General features: G+C 29.8%; 3 protein-coding genes across 8 annotated transcripts; 2 read left to right on the top strand and 1 right to left on the bottom strand.

Moving 5' to 3' along the window:
* Nucleotides 1–695: 695 nt before the first annotated feature.
* Nucleotides 696–8,234, bottom strand: LOC105144927 (uncharacterized). 2 transcript variants are annotated; one of them, XM_087415791.1, is made up of 2 exons: nt 8,004–8,234; nt 696–5,277 (listed from the first exon to the last, which is right to left on the bottom strand). In XM_087415791.1, the coding sequence occupies exon 2, from the start codon at nt 3,801–3,803 to the stop codon at nt 2,079–2,081; it is 1,725 nt and encodes a 574-aa protein (XP_087271917.1). In that variant the 5' UTR covers nt 3,804–5,277; nt 8,004–8,234; the 3' UTR covers nt 696–2,078. The 2 variants fall into 2 exon arrangements, with proteins under 2 accessions (XP_087271917.1, XP_011052491.2); XM_011054189.2 differs by lacking the exon at nt 8,004–8,234 and having other exon boundaries at nt 696–3,914; nt 5,067–5,390.
* On the top strand, nt 869–1,158 carry LOC105144766 (NADH dehydrogenase (ubiquinone) MNLL subunit). Its single transcript, XM_011053888.2, has one exon. It carries the CDS (start codon nt 869–871, stop codon nt 1,064–1,066), a length of 198 nt encoding a protein of 65 aa, XP_011052190.1. The 3' UTR covers nt 1,067–1,158.
* Nucleotides 8,235–8,427: 193 nt separating the features above from the next.
* On the top strand, nt 8,428–17,123 carry LOC105144767 (uncharacterized). Of its 5 annotated transcripts, none has more exons than XM_011053890.2 (8): nt 8,431–8,895; nt 10,051–10,256; nt 13,193–13,411; nt 13,543–13,770; nt 13,968–14,369; nt 14,457–14,614; nt 15,697–15,918; nt 16,767–17,123. In XM_011053890.2, the coding sequence occupies exons 1-8, from the start codon at nt 8,685–8,687 to the stop codon at nt 16,768–16,770; spliced, it is 1,650 nt and encodes a 549-aa protein (XP_011052192.1). In that variant the 5' UTR covers nt 8,431–8,684; the 3' UTR covers nt 16,771–17,123. The 5 variants fall into 5 exon arrangements, with proteins under 5 accessions (XP_011052193.1, XP_011052194.1, XP_087271918.1 ...); XM_087415794.1 differs by adding an exon at nt 9,176–9,340 and having other exon boundaries at nt 8,756–8,895; nt 15,697–17,123; XM_011053891.2 differs by having other exon boundaries at nt 8,428–8,895; nt 15,700–17,123.
* Nucleotide 17,124: the final 1 nt, after the last annotated feature.

The following is a 17,124-nucleotide window of genomic DNA, read 5'->3' as shown; positions in this document are numbered from 1 at the left end:
TAAATAGCTAATACAGTTATTCACACGTAAATTTATTGTTCATTTGCAATAATTATTAGACATTTTCTAGCAAGAACACAGTATTAACACTGAATTATTTCTTTCTTATTTAACATTGGCAAACAACAAGAATTTCATAACACTTGCAATGGCTGCGTTCAAGGAAGTAGATTTGCAACTGTTATGAAATTCTTTAGTGATTTATTTATATACTTACAATTAGATCGAGTAAGGAAATAAAGTCAATCATATTAAAGAATTTTATTTAAAAAATTGTGAAATTGTGTTATCTGCTAAACTCATAATCTCTATGTCTGTTTCGTGGCTGAACTAGTTTTACTTTTGGAACTTAAAATGAGATTAGATGTATGTTAAAAAAGAGATAGACATCTAACTAATAGTGAAAAGGATAATTCTAGTACAAAACTTAATAATTAGCTGTCTTATAGTGTCCTTACATACATTATTTTAATATACATAGGGATAATCATTGTGAATGTTTCAATCCAGATTTGAGTCCTTGGATGATTTTAATCTTAGCTAATATAGTTTTTATTTATTTTCTAGTTCTAAGAATTAGAGAAAAATAAAGTATAAACTGAAATAAGATTAAAGTTACTCTATATTAGTATTTGTTATTAGAATCCTGTAAATCTCATTCTGTCTATTTGATTTTTACTTTTTGAATTTTCCAGTTTGATGGAATTTGGTATTTTCAAAACTGTCTGGATCTCGGTTCAGCGAAACTTCGTCAGCGTATTATTTCCTACATTTACGGTGCTTACGATTTACGCGGATTTGAGGCATACAGCTCGCGGGAAGCGCCAATTGGCTGAACAGCAGGACAAGTGAGACTACGCTGACTGACATGAGTCTACTTCAGACTTTGTTATCGCACAAGCACATCTGGAAGATGTATTGGACTCTCATCTTTCCCTTCGCAGGTTTTATGATTGGTCATAAGTTAGATAAGTTGGAATCAGAGAGGATGACAACATTCAGGGACAAATCAGCATTGTACGGTAGAGAGTTAAAGCCTGAGGAGTCATCCTCCTGGCCATATTAGCTATCCTTATTGCACATTGTTCAAATCTTAAGAAATAGCAGAATCAATTAGTGCTTGTTAAGTTAATTAAAAAATAAATATGTTTAAATGAAGACCATAGATGTTTCATTAATATACACATGTAATCTAGATTAAATGACGAAAGAAAGAAAAAAAAAATATATATATGCGTGCGTGTAATCAGTTTCATTTATTGGTAACAATGCGATATAAGTGATAAATATATACAGAATTGCCATATTACGTATTTCTATTAATCACTAAAAGTACTATTTCATAATAAATAGACAATACATATCAAATTATTTTGTCAACATAGCAAATCCGATATATACACGAACTTATATAAAAATTACATTAAATTTACATTATATATTGAACAGAGATCATCACAAATATTCAGAGATCCTCATAAACACGAAACAATAAGACTTGCATTATATTAGATTAATACATATTAAAAACTACTATATTTGAAATTAATAAAATTAAATGTTAAAAGCATGTAAATATTTTAAACAATGAAATGCCCAATAATGATATTGTCACGTTATTTAACAAAATAAATGTTTTCTTTTATTGTCAAAGTTTAAATTACGCCATTGCATTTAGATAATATAATTACATGAATTAATTAAGGCTCAGAATTTCAAATGAAATTTGAATAAAAAAAAATCGCGATGAGCCATGTTGGTGTGTATTTTTTTACAATTTATTTTAATATACGTAATTTAATAGATGTCAACCATTTTTTTTGGTCTTCTTCAGAACAATATAATAATAAATCGAATAAAGTCATAGAAGTAGTAATGATGATTAAACAAATTACGCAAATAAGAAATAATGTTACAAGTAAAATTCCTATGCTATATTATGAGATTAAGGTCGTCATCTTAAAACAGTCTTTAATGTGTACTAATCCAGTGTAATGCGAGTGATTAAAGTAATGCAAATGATCAATAATAACTATTATTATTCTCATTTTAGTGTGTTATTAAATACCATCGAAGTGCTAACGAAATAGAGAGAATTTTTTCAACTTTTTCTTCGTTTTTTTCTTGATATTATAGGTATTGCACACGACGTTCTCCTTATTCTCATTCGATTGTTTGGTCGCTGAATTGTACATCTGGTGCTTTTGTATCCATTTGTCCATTTCGTTTGTCCAGGACACCGGCCTATCCTTGAAAGTGCTGGCTTGATCTCGATGGCTACATTTCTCGCCAGTTTCCAAATTAAGATAAGAAGACAACTTGTCTTTATTACTACGTTCTGTCTTGCCTAGAATATCATCAGGAATATCTACGGGTCCGTAATTCTGAAACCTTGTCTCCTTCTTTTGCAAAGCGCATATGTTATCGCTGAACTTCCGAAAAATTTTATCCTCTTCGATCATGTGCTCGGGTTTCTCCTCAGCTACTCTTTGCAGTGTTCCTGGGATATCTTTGTACTTGGTCCATCGCTCGCTTACTGATCTTGTGAACGCATATGGCTTCTTATAAAGCACTGGATTAAATAGTTCCGATGTTCGTATGTTAGATGTATCTATGCTAGCGGCTGACAACGACGAGTTTAGGTTATCGTAATTTATCCTAGGACGCTCTTTGTACTTTATAGTAGCGTAAGAATGAGTCTTCGAAGAAAAAGATTTTCTCGATGATGAATATGGATGTATCAAATGCTTTTTCTTTTCCTCTTTTTCGTGTGGATTGATAATAGGTTGAAGATTTTTTGGGATCTCCGCTTTGTTTAAAATCTCTATTTTTTGAGGAATTTCTGTTTTTCTCGGAATTTCTTCTCTCTTCACAATCTCTTCTTTTTTCGGAATCTCTTCTTTTTTCGGAACCTCTTCTTTTTTTGGAATTTCTTCCTTTTTCGGAATATTTTTTTTCTTTGAAACATCATCTTTTCTCAGAATTTCCTCTTCTACAAGATCAGATTTTTCGATATCGTATAAAATTTGTGCCGCTTGCTCCAGCGTCTTTTCTATTACTATGTCTTTTTGGTATTTTAGCTGCTCTACCTGCTTCATTTTATCATTGAGAAGTCTCTCCGTGATTCTTAGTTCCTTCTCTTTTCTAAATAGCTGCCTCTCTCTTTTTTGCAGATTTATCTCCTTTTCCCGCAAGATGGTTTCACGATTCCTTAGGATCTCAATTTTGTGCAACCAATTTTCTCTGAAGATCTCCTCGCTAACTTCTTCAGGTGACGGAATCGATGCGGTACAGCCATTCTTGTAACCGTGACGGCAGAAGTTGCTCAGCTTGGAGTCCAAGGAGTTCTCACTTCTCTCATCAATCGACATCAAACTGTTCGTCCTGCTGAATTGTTTCGCAGGATACAATGACTCCTGTGGTCCAATTGATGCTTGAAATTCCGTTTTTCGTACACGTTCGTTAGAACGACAAGAATTCGCGTTGTTATAATATTTAATGATATCATTATCCAAATGTTCGTCGCGAATGGATAGAGTGTCATTCTCGTTCGTTATGCCTTTCACGAGTTTTATACCAATCAATGTGCTATCTTCAGTGGAAAACTTCATGGTTTCTTCGTATTTATTATTTGAAGTGAGCGACGTATCTTTCTCATTTTGCGTACTCTTCTCGAATATGCTTTCGCTCTTGATATCAAATTGATTTGCGATCTTGAGATCATCGATCTCATTAATTATTGATAAGTTCTCCATTCTAGGCACAATGTATGTCTCAACTTTGTACAAAATTGGTTTCTTCATGATTGATATACGTATTGTAACACGTTAATTTCAAACTCTCAGAAAATTATATATGTCGTAAATTATCAAATTCTTCCAGAAGATTATGTCGCATATGATGATTGATCATTTCTGCAAATAATAATAATAGATATTTACTTATTAAAAATATACATATATGCATACATACACATACACACATGAATAAGGTGACTCCCTGTAATTTGAGGTCCGCTGAATGCTTATACTATTCATATGAACTATAAAACTTTTATATCAAACAAACTTCAACTTCAAGTGACAGCTATACACAGTAAAAACATTTTGTATTTATGTTAAAATGAATCCTTGTTAAAATTTTTGTATTGAATTTTTAACATATCCAAGTTTTAAATTAACATAATATGATTGTTATTTGAATATTTTGTGCTAAATTTAAATTTAACATTTTTCAGTTAAAATGGCACAATTTATAGATAAGTAAACAAATAACAAACATAATGTAGTTTTAAAACATAAATTCTAAGAATAAATGAATAAAATGTGTGTTGATTTAATATATTATAAATATGAATTTTACTGAAGAAATATGTTTTATACAACTAGTTATATATTTTATATGTAAAAAGGTACAGATATTTTATGTTTTCTCTTTATAACAGTAAATATCTCTTAAATCTTTATTGCATATGTTAAATATCACAGAGGCATTGCCTAAACTAAAAATGTGACAATAGCATTCAATTTTAGTTAAATTTAACATTATAAATGTGTCAATTTAATATAAAATTTGTTTTTAAATTGTGTCAAAGTATTACGCTTCTTGTTTGTATTCAGTTTTTACATAACATTTGTGTTGCTTTCTATTCATCTTACGTTAAATTAATACAAAATTTATTACTGTGTATAAGCCAAAAATAATTGAATTTTTTAATTTTTCTTTCATTTTTTGAAATCGATATCCGGACTTTCTATTTATGCGTCTTTTAATTCTGTAACAAAGTAATTTTGCAATCCGTAAAATCAATTTGAAAATTTCGGTTGTACTGTAATTCGTAAAAATTGACACGTTGCTCTAACATCCCCCTAACTTTTAGAATTCTTAGAAAACGCCTTGGCAAACATTATAGAAAAGGACAAAATCAAAAATGAACGATAAAAGAAAAAATTAGTTTTTAAAAAAATTATGATTTCGTGAGTGTAGACTCAATATATAAATATATAATTTATCGATTTATCGAATGTATTACACGATTTATCAAAATGCAATTGTTGTAACCATACCAGAACTATCGCAATCCAAATCTTCTAGAAAGAGCGTGTAGCGTGATGTCTGCATTTAAACTGAGCTTTCACTTATAACGTTCAGTCGAAGTGGTGAGTCCACAGGTATACGGATTCTATGTCTCCATCCTATAGCTGCAACGTGATTTGCTGAGGCCGTTTTTAAATCCCATCTGGACGGTATACTGGTATTCTCTACCTGCGTCTTTTACTACACATATAAAATGCATAAGAGAATGTATGTATTCATGTGTGCGTTTCTTTACGGAGGAATACAAAAGACGGGGTCATAACAAAAGCAATGTCAGTTAAACAATATAATAGAATGATTTATATGAACGTGTATAGTTACATTGTCAAAATATTAAAAAAGATTGATGGGGCATTCGAAAATTCCGAAAAATTGAAAGGAAAATTAGAATTTGTAAAAATTTTTGTTTGCATAGAATGGTGAAAGAAATTAACAATATAAGATCAAATAACAAATGCTATATATGATTAAAAAGTGATTTATTACTTTAAAGTAAAGAGTAAAGTAGAGAGCTATCTTTTATTTACATATTGGTCCGGAATTGATGACTTTTTAAAAAAATGTTATTATAGAATAATAAAAACTAATTTTTTCCGAGATTTACATATTTACATATTTATTCATTTCTCTCTCAATCATTAACAGTATTCTTAGGAGTATATATTAAAATATAGTATGTTGAAATTCAATTTCTTTCTTGTATTCTTCCATACAGCGTTTGAAAAAAATATTTCGATATGTTATTTATTTTTCATCGAATTGATGGTTGAAATGTAAATGTATATATCAGTCTAGTTTTTTTTTATAAAACATTTTTGAGATATTGAATATGATATTTTTAAATATAATATATATCTAAAAAAAATGTTTCATACAAAAATTGTATGGTTTGAAAGGGGATCTATGAGATGCTTTTGGTTTAACTTTTGGAGAAATTGTTTGAAAATTACGCAAAGATCATCATCAATTTCTTAAGGATGTATTGGAATTATTTTTACAAATATGCTAATATTTATAAACAATTTTCATATATTAAATTTTATATATATATAATATATATATATATACATATATATATATATATATATATATATATACAGGGTTGGCCATATTCGACGGAAAGATGTTTTTTTTCAATCATGGGAAACGTCGTTACTCGATCTAACATCTCTTTCCCATGATTGAAAAAAAAAAACATCTTTCCGTCGAATATGGCCAACCCTGTATATGTATATATATATATATATATATATATATATATATATAAGTTAAATGATAACTGTAGAGAAAAAAATTATGCGGCAATATATATGTATATATTATAATTATAATTATAGCATTACAAGTATGCATACTAATTTATGAAGCATTTATATAATAAAAAATTATGAATTTAATAGCTTGTATTAGAATCGATATTTATGTTAAAAATCGCAAATTTACTTTAATAATTGTCGATAAGATCAACGTTCTTCAATTACCTTCGGGCCATCGGGACCTTTTTTGTGAGAATAAAAATTTGTCTAGGGTTGATGGTCTTTAATAATATCTCGTCGGTGGTATTAAATGATCAGTATAAACTAGAGCAATGTAGCTTATATTGTTTTGTATTTTTTTCTTATTTCGATTTAGTTCTTTGAAGCCTTATTATTAAAGATATACATTGTTATAATTATATTATGTGTTTATTTATGTTATCAATAATTTAGATTATTAAGGTATTATAACAAAATAATTTAAAGTTTAAAATTTGCCATGTAGTAACATTTCGATTTATTCTTCGGCAAATTGATAGTTATTAATTTTCCAGATTTTTTCCAGAAATTACTTGGTAGAAAGTTATTATTTGGAGCGTATTAATAATATTGGGTCATCTAAAAAGTATCCGCGGTTTTTTGTCACTAGATAGTGTTGACCATCAACACCATCTAGTGACAAAAAACCGCGGATACTTTTTAGATGACCCAATATATTGTAATAATATAATCCAATTGTAAAATAGGATACTGGATGGTAGTATATGAACTTGTGTGTATAATGAGGATCTCTCTAGTATAAAAAAAGGATATTAGAGCTAGAGAAATGTATTGTTTCGGAAATGGCTGCGAAAACTTCAAGCAATTGGCTACCAACTGAAATCCCTCAAGTGACTTTTAAGCAGAGACTGTTTTTCAAGAATGGTTTCGGAAATACAATTAATAATAATTTATAAAAATTAACAATAATTTAAAAAATATTAGTGGTTGCGTTCAGCAGAGAAAGCAGTTTTGCAACTGTTATAAAATTCTTCAATATGATTGGTTTCTGCATTTAGATCTGTAAAGAACCAAAGAAAAGAGCCAATCGTATTGAAGAATTTTATAACAGTTGCAAAACTGTTTTCTCTGTTAAACGCAAATCACTAATTTTAATATAAACTAGAAAGTGTTCTCATGTTTTATTATGATTACTCATATTAATTTTATGCGTGCTTGGCTTTTGTGCGCGCACATCGATAAAATTAGCGTATTACGCACTTATTTGCGTATGTATAATAACGTAGATAAAAGCGAGGTCAAAATAAATAGATACCGAGCAACGATTAAATTTCCTATTGTAGTGTACATTTAATGTTTATATATATAATTTGTCTTGAATGCGTCTTCAACGAGATATTAAAAATCTTGGATAAATTATCATAACTATTAATAGAGTTCTGGAGATAATCTAAAGATAATCTGAAGAATGTCGATACTAGTGATTATAAATTTTTTAATTATTTCGCTCGTACATTCAATCAAATCGATTACGATAATAAAATTATAGTTTGAAATTAAAATTGAATATTATTAAATCTGAAACATATATGTGTCTACAAAAAAATCAGGATAATAAATTATAAAATTGGTATTATATTATAAACTAACCATTTAGGCTTTCACGCGAATTTTCATAAAGTTGTCGATTTTTAATAATCGCATCTAGTCGATTATGCGAAAAAGATTGATCGACGGGATAAATTCCACGAAATGAATCGTGTCGCGATTCGGGAATATTCGTGTCTGTTCGAGACGAGGCGCCATCGTCAATAGTTACGGCCCTGGAAGCTCTATATATTACCAATGTAATGCATTTTTTTTTATCTGACCGAAATATCGACAATCTTCCTAATCCAATCTTCTTTGGCTATTTCGACCGCCATTTCGATTTAGTTGTCTGTAGTCCAATAAGCGCTTAGTATTAATGGTATAGGGTATGGTTAGTAGGTTAAAATGTGCTACTTTGATATATAGAGCTTTATACGGCCCTGCATTGCACTGCCATCTTAACAGCCAAGTCGATCGAAAGAGAACTCGACCCGAACGGATCGGTTTACGTGCAGTAACATCAGCATTCGCCATTACGCTAGGGAGTTAGATAAGTTAGAACGGAATACTAGGCGAGAAAGTCTAGAGATCGTCGTCGTATTCATCGTAGTTCCCTACTCACGTCAAATAACCACAGTAACGGAGCAAGAAGAAAAAACTATTTAGTGATTTCACGCTGCTATTTTGGATACAAATACTTGATTGTGCGACTGGCACGCATAACTGGAGAATTCGGCACGAATGGACACTATCAGTATCTCGCCAAAAACGGCAAAAACTGTCACGCTCGTCGCCGAGCGGGGCGTAATATGTAGAAATGTGCTGACTTCCACGTCAACTTCGCCGTCTCAACCTCTACGTCTCACGCCGACGGGAAAGATCAGCCATGCGAAGACGCGGGTCTATACGCAGCGTTACAGGAGGGAGTGGGAACAGATGTCGGACTTCAAAGGTGCGTTTTCTCTTTCTCTCTCTCTCTCTCTCTCTCTATTTCTTTTTTTGCGTTGCTCACAGGAAACCCTAAGCATAGAATCATCTGATGTTGCATTTGGGTTGACTGCTCTTGATTTAATTTTCTATACCCTATGCACATATAGTGGATTAGTTCCTAGTTTAATCTATCTTGCTGCAACGTAAAGGGAAAAGAAAGTTTTTAAGGTTACCGCACACATTTTCCGTAACAGTAACCATAAAGATGCCTTTTCATGCTGACACTCGACATTCATTTTTAGAAAAAGAACAGACCATGAGTTGACTTGAGTTGAGTCAGTAAATCGAATATGCTATTAGTATTGGGCATCGACGAGATATTTAAAGATCGTCGGCTCTGGACAAATTTTCATGACTATCAATAGGACCCGGGGGGGTCTGGGGATATACAATATAATTGAAGAACGGTGACGTTACCAACAATTAATAAAAATTTATGATTAACATAAATATTTCAATGATTATTAAATTCGTGATTTTTTTATCATATAAATGCTATATAAATAAGTATGCATCCTTTTAATGTTATAATATCTCATATATTACCGAAAAATTATAATTTTTTCTTTACAGTTATCATCTCTGTTGATAATCAAATTCAGATGATAACATTAAAATCAAAGTTTTAAATAAAAATGAAGTATTGTTAAGTTTTAACATACATATACATGTCTACGAAAGTAATAAATTATGAAATTATTAGCGTATTATTAATTTCTTACTTTCACTTAAATTTTAATAGGCACGTGACTTCCGTAAGCGCCGACCGTCCTCGGCGTAATGTAATATAATAATAGTATCTCGTCAGTGATATGAGCGATGTTGCTTCGATTAATCGAATTTCGAAGATTTTTATAGAAATACTCGAGTTTTTTCCTTATAGTTTTTCTCGATTAATAAGCTATTTGATTATTTTAGCCGCGAATGAAGCACTCAATGTTTCTAGTTTCGATTAATTAATAAGTTGTTAATTATTAATGTTTGTTCTGATTGGTTGAATTTTGAACTTTAATTTACAATTCTCAATCTTCAGTAAAGTAATAGTAATTTAAATATTTTGATATAGAGTTTATTTAAGTAAAAGATATTAATGTTTTTAAAATATTTTTATAAACAGGATGGCTGACTTCAGTTTCCAATCAACCGACTCGTGCTTACTGCCTATATTGCAGAAAGAATTTACACGCACATCGTTTGTCGCTACTGAAACATACATGCACAATGAAGCATCAGCGTTCGGCCTTGACATATCAATTGGAACAGCAACAGATACAGAAGTCAGATGCCGATGCACCTGAAATAGGACTTATGGAAGAAGTTGAGGTCAGTATAAATCTTTTGTTAATTTAAAAATTGTATATCTATTATTGAAAAAAAAAAAAAAGAAATACAGGTTCTGTCAGAATGTCGCAGAATAACCGCAAAATATTTCGTGTTCGAGTAGAGCAAACTAAACTGAAAAAGTACCATTGCAATTTTCGCAATATTTGAGAAGATATTAATTTCTAAATATCTGAACAAACACGTATCTATGCGGACTATCGCTAACTATAGCCACATTCAGCAGACTCAACTGTTATGGAGCAGATCTGTGAGCGGTCGCTACTATTGAATGATCTAAAATATTCTAAAATCTAAAAGAATACAATATCAGCGAACGCTCACGGATTCGTTTCGAAACAGCTGAGTCTACTGAACGCGCTATATATGGCCGGTATTTCGGCCGGTTCAGAACGTGCTTACAACAATGTTAGCGCGCTAACATATTGTACTTTATATCATGCATATTATAGCATTTAAGAGATAAAAGCTCGAATTTGAATACGAGCTTATATGTATCGGTCGCGGCGAGTATTATGTCTATCTTGCGTGACGAGTAGAGATTGCTTGGTAGACGCACCGCTTGAATTATAGCGCTTAGCGCGCGCCACGTTTTCACGTTCGATCACTTGCACTTGATCTTTCGCGAATATTCTCCATACAAAATATATTTCTCATTGACCTGTTATCCTTAATATTATCCTTAATTTTGAATAATCAGTTAAATTTTAGACAGATTATTGTAATTGTTTCATGTTGGATTATTGCATATAATTACTGATTACGTATTAAATTATAATTCTCTACACACCGATACGAAATGTTTCAATTCTGCTTTCTTTAAATGTAAATGAAGAAATGTAAACAGACGATTGACAGAAAAGAATTAATATCTAAAAAATAATAAATAAAATGCCAATTTGAGCCAACACTTATTCGTATGTATTTTATATCATTCAAAGTGAACATTATAACGTATATATTTCGATCTATGGTCAAGATCTTCTTCAGTACAAAGAAATTTACTTAAACTTAATTATAAAATTACATAATGATAGCGCATACGAGTATAAACTATTAACGTATAAAATACGAAAAAACTGTGATAGTGATATCCGAGTTAATTTTGGTCATCAAATTACTAAGTTTACTAAAAAAGAAAGAAATTTTTTTGTTTTGAATCAACTGACCAATAGGAATTAAAAAATATATTTTAAATTGCTAACACACATGAAGTTAAATATGATAAAATAAACTTACATGACTGTCAAGATTGAATTGTTTCTGTGAGATATGTTATACATGTTCCATTAGACTGTTCTATTTATTGTGTAATATAATTATAAATAAATTAAAAAGTTAATATAAATAACAGTTAAAATCAGACATTAGTTCATTTACATGAAACAAATTAAGAGTTAATAGACGACATAACTATTTGGTAGACAAATGTAAAATGAAAATTGAGAGAAACAGTGGACAATAGAACATGTATAATTATTGTCTTTGTAAGCACATGTTCTGTTTACTATTTCTTTCAATTTTCACTTTACATTCATCTACAGTTATGTCTAATAACGCCTAATTTGTTTCATATAACTTATTAAGTGAACTAAAATTTGATTTTAACTGTTATTTATATTAATTTTTTAATTTATTCATAATTGTATTAGAACAGTAAATAGAATAGTCTAATGGAATAACATATCTTAGAGAAACAGTTCAATCTTGACATGTAAGTTTATTTTTTGCGGATAACTTCATGTTAGCAATTTGAAATATATTTTTTAATTCCTTTTGATCAGTCGATTCAAAATAAAAAAAAAATCTCTTTCTTTTTTAGTAACCTTAGTAATTTGATAACCAAGTAAATTTCTTAGTACTGTGAAGAGAACCTTGACCGTAGGTTGAAACGTATATGTTATAATATACACGAATAATCAATGTTGACTCAAATTGGCATTTTATTTATTATTTTTTAGATTTTTCTTTAGAGCCTATTGATTATCTTGTTAGGAATTAATACGTTTAAAAGGCCCATATGCACCCATTTATACCCATTGTCTACATTTTTCGAATGATGGGCTGTGTGGACAGACAAAATCTTCGTATTTGTATATTTTGTGTATCTGTATATACTGCGTACACATTATCGGTTCTCCGAAGTCATAGCAATATAATCGCCATAATATGTATCATGATTTGTATCTTGATTTTCTTTAATTTATGAGCTTGAACATCTGATCCATTCCAATCGATTTGTCCAGGCATTAGTTATATGTCTTTTTATCAAATTTTATTTTTCTAATATTTTTTTTATTGTTTATTTTAACAATTCATATTTTATTATTCCTCAATCAATTTGGAAATTCAATGAAGAAGACGCTTAGACATAACACTCAGCATATGAATTTATTTTACACAGTGCTACATCTCGTCTTATTCTCTAAAGCTGGTTCTACATTAATTGTAAGCCGATCGCAAATTTGTTGCGACAGCCAATCTGAAGCTTGTATTTTGAAATCGCTTCAGATTGGCTGTTGCAACAAATTTGCGATCAGCTTGCAATTAATGTAACCGGCTTTATTTTACCTGTTCTACAATAGCGTCGCAAGTCGTAAGCTGTAAGAAATTGGCCAATCACAGTTAAGAGAAGAATAATCGACTATGATTGGTTAATTTCTTATGACTTACCGCTTACGACTCTATTGTAGAACAGACTTTAAATATTGCATTTTATTTGAAAACTATTTAGTATTGAATTCTGTTATTATATTTCAATTCCCCTTTGTTGTACTGAGAAGGACTCTAAAATGTGGATTGAAATGTCTGTAATTACTGTATTATGCTAATTTTAATAACATGCGTTCATCTTATGTTTGGCTCTGATTAGAATTATTTACTAATTTACATATATATATGTGTAAATTTTTATTTAGACAATAGATGATTCTTCTCAAGCGGAACTAGGTGAGGATGACGATATCGAATATGTTGTTGAAAGATTAGATACAGACGAGGAAGACTCAATAGAATTGGAAAATGTAAAGAGAAAAATTGAAGAAGTCAATATTGAACAGAAAGAAGAAAAGGAGATGGATAGTGATCAATCCAATGAGGATTCTATATCTGTAATAAAGAAGATCAAATTATCCGAGGTAATTTATGCAACAGATTATGTATGCGTGCAATAAAAAATATTAATTTTATAGTTTGACATCTGTCGATTTTTCTAATGTAATTGTTTTTTATATATTATAATTTTTCGTGATGCTAATTTTTCATGTAGGAAAAATGTCAAGATCCTTTGACAAAGGCGATGGCCCATGTTCATAACGAATATCTTGAGGAAGAAGTAGTCGAGGATCAAGAAAACGTGCAGGTGGAGATGGTGATAGAATCGACTAACAATGATATATCTGTTTTACCTGAATTAGAGGATGATATTCAGGAAACATCAAAACCACGTGAAAATAAAAAAACGGTAATCAAAGCCACCAAGAATGGAAAAGTTCTTGTGAGTAATTTATTTTTCTGAATGATAGAAGAATATAAACAACAGTTAAAAAACTGCTATTGAACATCAATCTTAAATTTAATTGAATTATACGTAAATCTCATATTGAAAATCATTGGCTGAGTATTTGTATTATATAAGTATTTTTATATATGAAATCATAATTAGCTATATATACAAAAAATATTGTTTTATAGCTGGAGAATAGTAAAGATAATTTCATAACTACATCATTACCGATATTGAGTACAACTTATCAGACAAGTGTTGCGACAAGCATAATGCCTAAGAGTACGATGAATTATGTGCCGATTGCGCCGAATCCGAATACTCAAAAGACCATCACTCTAATGTGTGGTAATAAAACTTTTACATTAACTGGCGGTACGTTCCAACCGGGCACACAGTATGTGCTGACCAAGCTTAAGGGTAACCCAACAGCATTGATGTTGACTGATCAAAACAAAATCATAAACGAATCAGAGAACAAAATTGAAGTAAAGTCAGATTCCAACATCGATCAATCATTGATTATTCCTAGCACCAGCCAACAGCCTGTTAATCAGCAATCGGCTGATACTAAGTTGTCGACTAAGAAGGTAAAAAAAATGTGTAATTTTTTATTTATTTGTTTTCTATGTGATCCAGAACGTAGGCTGATTGATTGACATATTTATTTATTCTAGATTAGCGGAAAATCATCAGGGAAATCAGCCAGGGAAACATCGAAAAAATTGCGAATTTCTACATATGTTGTGGATAATATCAAAGGAGTTCCAATTAGTGGGTTACAAGTTAGCTTATACAAACTGATGGATGGTAAATGGACCTTCTTAAATGAAAAGTACGTCTTTTTATAATTAATCATTATTATGTTACTTTTATTTTCTTTAATATAGCCTTTATAATTTGAGACAAAAGATTTATCGATTTTCTATTAAGGGGATACTGATATGACAGCCGAACAGTGACGGGATTGTTGTTTTACTGATTTACACATATTTACGAAACATCAGCAAATCATTATATATTACTATACATCAATATCGCTGGCACACGAAATATAAAATTTTTATACAACCGATAGGAAATAAAAGCCTTTAACGAAGCTTAAGTGCTTAAATAATTCAATACTACGTATGTCACCATGAAAATTGCGCGCTGAATTGATTTTTCGAACTTTTATAATATAATCCTGAAGTAGTATAGTAGTAATATAATAATTTGTAGTAATATAATAATAATTTATACAATTTTTACACAGTTTTGTCTTTTATACTAAAGTTCCTAAGCATATTTCTAAAAATACAGTATTGTTCTTCCGTGTAGTTCCCTAGTCCGCACAAGCTTGTTTTATACATACAAAGTATAATTTTTTTTATAAAAGTATATATTGTTATGAATCGATGCTAGAAGTTTGCAATAAAACTATAATTTTCGAATTTTTTGGTTTTCATGAAATCGTGTAATCCGGACTGCGTTATTGTCTAAATTTTAATTCTGGAGAAGAATTTTCAAACCAAAACAATATTCATATCAAAACATCTAAAAACAATACATGAAAAATAATATAAAAATTATTGCGTTCGATTGATAAAATAAACAACGCGATGCTAACATTCCCTTAAGTATTTAAGTAATTAATTTTTATAAAATTTTGTTTTAAATTTTGACAATGATAATGTTAATATCAAATATTTCTAGTTATTAAGATATTAATTTTATATAATTATTCGATGTGTACTTTTAATGGCACATGAAACAAGAAAAGATACATACAACAGATACACATAAAGAAATAAAATTTATAACTTTAAGATTAATATTTGTATAATTGTTGCTATTGGTTTTTTGTTTTTTTTTTGTTTTTTTTTTTTTGAAAAATGTTAAGAATATAAATGTGGTAACAAAAAAATTTTTTTTCAGTAGTACAAATGCAGAGGGTCATTGTGATGATTTGATGGAAAAGATAAAAGGTACGATCGGTCGTTATAAGCTTCATTTTGATGTCGATAAATATTTTACACTGAAAAGAATAGATACTATGTTTCCGTTCATCGAGATTGTATTTGATGTAAAAAAACCAACAACTCACTATCACATACCTCTTTTATTAAGTCCATTTGGTTACACAACCTATCGTGGCACGTAAGTAAGATGTGGCACATAAGATGTGCTATTGAATAAATTCTTTCGTGATAGATATAGTTGCGAAGAAATACTTCACAATTTTTATGAAACTGCGAGTGTATTTTATTATTTTTATATCGGAGAGAGAGAGAGAGAGAGGGAGAGAGAGAGAGAGAGAGAGAGAGAGAATTAAATAAGTTAGTATATGTATTGAATATGTGTTCAAAATACATAACATGCATATATCATACACTGTATACATGGTGTAACTAAAATAATGTAACAAACTTCAGAGGCTATGCCCCTACATTAGAACATAAAAAAATATGAACATATGTCCGCAAATCCAATGTTACTGAGACATAGTTCAAAATATTTAAATATTATCTGCGCGGACTTTTGAAATCCTTAGTTTATGAAATTCCAATCGCCAATGAAGATATGCTACGCCAACTCATCTTTGATGCTTGTAATATCATTCGCATTTGCCCCGGAATCTTTGAAAAAGTCCGACAATCCATGATGTGTCCAAGCGTGTATTGAATCAAATGGAAGATACTTCAAACATTTATTGTAATTAAAAATTGGACATAAATAATATTAAATAATAATAACTATTACTTTTTTTTATTTTCCTCTATTAATAAATATTTTGAACTGTATCTCACTAACAGTAAGTTTGCGGACATTTGTTCATATGAACTTTTTTCATATTTTAGTATGGGGGGGGGGAGTATCTCTGCCCCGAAATTTGTTATCTTATTTTAGTTACACTCTGTATATAATTATATTAGATTATATTATAAACAGTAATTATAATCAAAATATATAAATAAAATAATAAAATATTTTTAATGCTTTTGCAGATAAAATGTATTACATAATCAACAAAATGTATTTACATAGATAACTGTTAAGATTGTTATATTATATGTATAAGGTATGGTTTGGTACATGCAGTTAAGAATTGTTTTTAATATAAGTTGAGTTTCAATGATGTATTCAATGAAATAAGTTTTTGAACAAAATACGTTAGTTTTCGAGAGTTTTTTTATAAGTAAATGTCAATATTTTATTTGCTTTTTATTCTCGCATATCACATAGAATTTTGTTCTTATAAACATTGTATTCGTATATTATTTTCGCTTGAATCATATGTTTCGTATTGTATTTTTTTAAACAAACAATATTATTAAATTTTAATGAATGTATACTAGAGATAAG

This window comes from Acromyrmex echinatior, chromosome 18, assembly GCF_024713525.1.
Source record: "Acromyrmex echinatior isolate Ae372 chromosome 18, ASM2471352v2, whole genome shotgun sequence".
Lineage (NCBI taxonomy): Eukaryota > Metazoa > Arthropoda > Insecta > Hymenoptera > Formicidae > Acromyrmex > Acromyrmex echinatior.
The sequence above is the reverse complement of the archived record's forward strand: the minus strand, read 5'-3'. Positions and strand labels throughout refer to the sequence as shown.

Excerpts from the sequence above, each read along its gene's own strand:
- LOC105144927 (XM_087415791.1), bottom strand. The coding sequence starts at position 3,803 with ATGAAGAAACCAATTTTGTACAAAGTTGAGACATACATTGTGCCTAGA.
- LOC105144767 (XM_087415792.1), top strand. The coding sequence starts at position 8,685 with ATGGACACTATCAGTATCTCGCCAAAAACGGCAAAAACTGTCACGCTC. Across the intron at positions 13,412-13,542 it reads AGAAGATCAAATTATCCGAG|GAAAAATGTCAAGATCCTTT; the intron begins GTAATTTATGCA and ends TTTTTCATGTAG. Across the intron at positions 14,370-14,456 it reads CTAAGTTGTCGACTAAGAAG|ATTAGCGGAAAATCATCAGG; the intron begins GTAAAAAAAATG and ends TATTTATTCTAG.
- LOC105144766 (XM_011053888.2), top strand. The coding sequence starts at position 869 with ATGAGTCTACTTCAGACTTTGTTATCGCACAAGCACATCTGGAAGATG.